Here is a 2018-nt window from a genome sequence, read left to right on the forward strand (position 1 = left end):
CTTGTTTTTATTTTCTTCTACTTTTCTCATTTAGTTTCGGTCTGGTCATGGATTCTTCTCCAGTGAATCCATACTTACTTTTGAGAGCGCAGAGTCATTCCGTCCCACAGACAAGGTTTCATATGCACTGAAACACCCCATCGGACAAAAAAGCGCCAGGGGTTTGCGAAAACCATCTCAATTGAATGATGATTGCTATCTTCTCCGATCTCTTGAGGAGCTGCGACGTGTGATTGCGTTGCCCCTGACGCCCAACACACTGACAACCTTCAACGAGCAGTTTGCAGGCTTATTGCAAAACTCTCCCGAGGCGTCGTCCATGCCCATATTTTTGGAAAGAACTCACGGCGCCCCCGTAGAGGACGCCGAGAGTCACGAAAACGAGCCATGGGACAACATCTACTCCGGAACAAGTGTGTGGCGTTGGCCGGTGGAAGTCTTGTACCAACGGTACCATTTGTTGATAGCCATTGATTTTGGGGTTTCGATCGTCGGTGTTTCAAGGAATGGAACGGTGCTGGTTGACAAGGTGCCGTTTGCCATCCAATCTGTGTTGGATGTAGTTAAAAAAACAATGCAAACACGTGAAAAGGAAAAAAATGAAATAAAGCATTGGGTCGACATGCACGTGGAGGAGTCAGAGCGTCACAACATCCTTCGGCAAGTGTGGAACCCCCGAATTGATATTTCCATCGTCCTGATTAATTTGCCCGGGGCGGAGGGGAGTGCGTTGACGTCCGTTTCTTCAAATTTCTCCTCATCGGGGACAGGCTGCGCGGCTGACGTGGAGGGACATCATGCGCACCTGTTTCCGGCGGGTGCGTTGCCGTTTCCTGCATTTGAGGGCGAATTCCCCGGTGATGCACACTGTCATCCTCACTTGGTTCCCTTGATGACGCGCTGTGACGCGGGGTTGGTGCTGAGCGACGAAAGCCTTTTGCCTCGATTGGAAAAAATATTGAGAGACCATGAAGAGGCATGCTGTTCGCGACTGGTTGGTGCTTGGCCTGAGAAGAGTCTGTTTGCCACCATGGAGCATCTTATTCGTTTGATTCCAGAGCGCTCTGCGCATTGCACGAGTCTTGTAGTTATTGGTAATGCCGATAAGGGCGGATCGCATGATAGTGTTTCATTGCTGGAAAGCTCTGTGAGAAGGAAAAACATTATTCTTTCTCTCTTATTTCTGAACGAGACGAATCTGTTCTTTGATTCAAGTACGAATGCCTTGTCGCAGTTCTTGTCGGCCGTTGGTGGCTTTGGTGTTTATTTCAATGAATGGCTCTCACTGGCGGCTCCAAGGCTTAATATCGACTGGTGTCGTCGTTTTGGGGGCCCACGTTGCTTGGCCCAACAATTATTTGTGCAACTGGACAACAAATTTCCTGTAAGCGTGGATCATGTTTCGCAGAATATGCCCACAACAGCTGCTGACCGGGCTGGTGATTGTTGTGTCCTGTACAACTCTGACAATGTTCTTGAAGATTTTACTTTGTTGCGTGTAAGTGATGTTACTTGTGTACTTCGTTGTGTGGCGGAGGCCCGAATCAATGAGGGGTGGAGTGTTGTGATGAATCACAGCACAGAGAACCCTCATGTTGCTCATCTATATGCTCGTTTTCATTGCCATCCTCGACGTGGAAAGCTTTTTATTTTGTACGAGATGGAAATTACTCATCCGGTGGCATATCGCCGTGTGGTGGTCTCTGGCTCAAAGGACCTTGTGGAATACTTTGTGAGGGCGAAGGATGATGGCAGGACTGTCGTACCCGCACAGACGGAGAAGAAAACAGGGTGGTTGATGTACCTTGCAATATTGCGTTCTCAATTGCGTCATTGGATGCTTGCAGAGCAAGTGGCTCTTCTGTGCCTGTTGGCTTCACAGCCAATCCGCCGACCCCTTCTGAAAGACATTCAGGAGCTTTCGTTCTCTGAGGGAGTCTCTGCAGGGTGGTCCGCACACTGCAGTGTCCGCTCCATTGGGCTTTTCTTTCGGTGGGAGGATGGGTCTGTTGCACTTC

At 49.3% G+C, this 2018-nt stretch overlaps 1 protein-coding gene across 1 annotated transcript, besides 1 other annotated feature; it reads left to right on the forward strand.

Annotated features, from left to right (window-relative positions):
• Nucleotides 1-2018: a sequence feature (areas not merged during assembly with more than two copies in the genome that could not be assigned to a particular haplotype).
• Tc00.1047053511631.9 (hypothetical protein, conserved) lies at nt 320-2018 on the forward strand (the record flags this gene model as incomplete). Its single annotated transcript, XM_797503.1, has 1 exon — nt 320-2018. A coding segment is annotated over one exon (1699 nt), but the record flags the coding sequence as incomplete, so codon positions are not given.

This window comes from Trypanosoma cruzi, genomic scaffold, assembly GCF_000209065.1.
Source record: "Trypanosoma cruzi strain CL Brener 1047053517149 genomic scaffold, whole genome shotgun sequence".
Taxonomy (NCBI): domain Eukaryota; phylum Euglenozoa; class Kinetoplastea; order Trypanosomatida; family Trypanosomatidae; genus Trypanosoma; species Trypanosoma cruzi.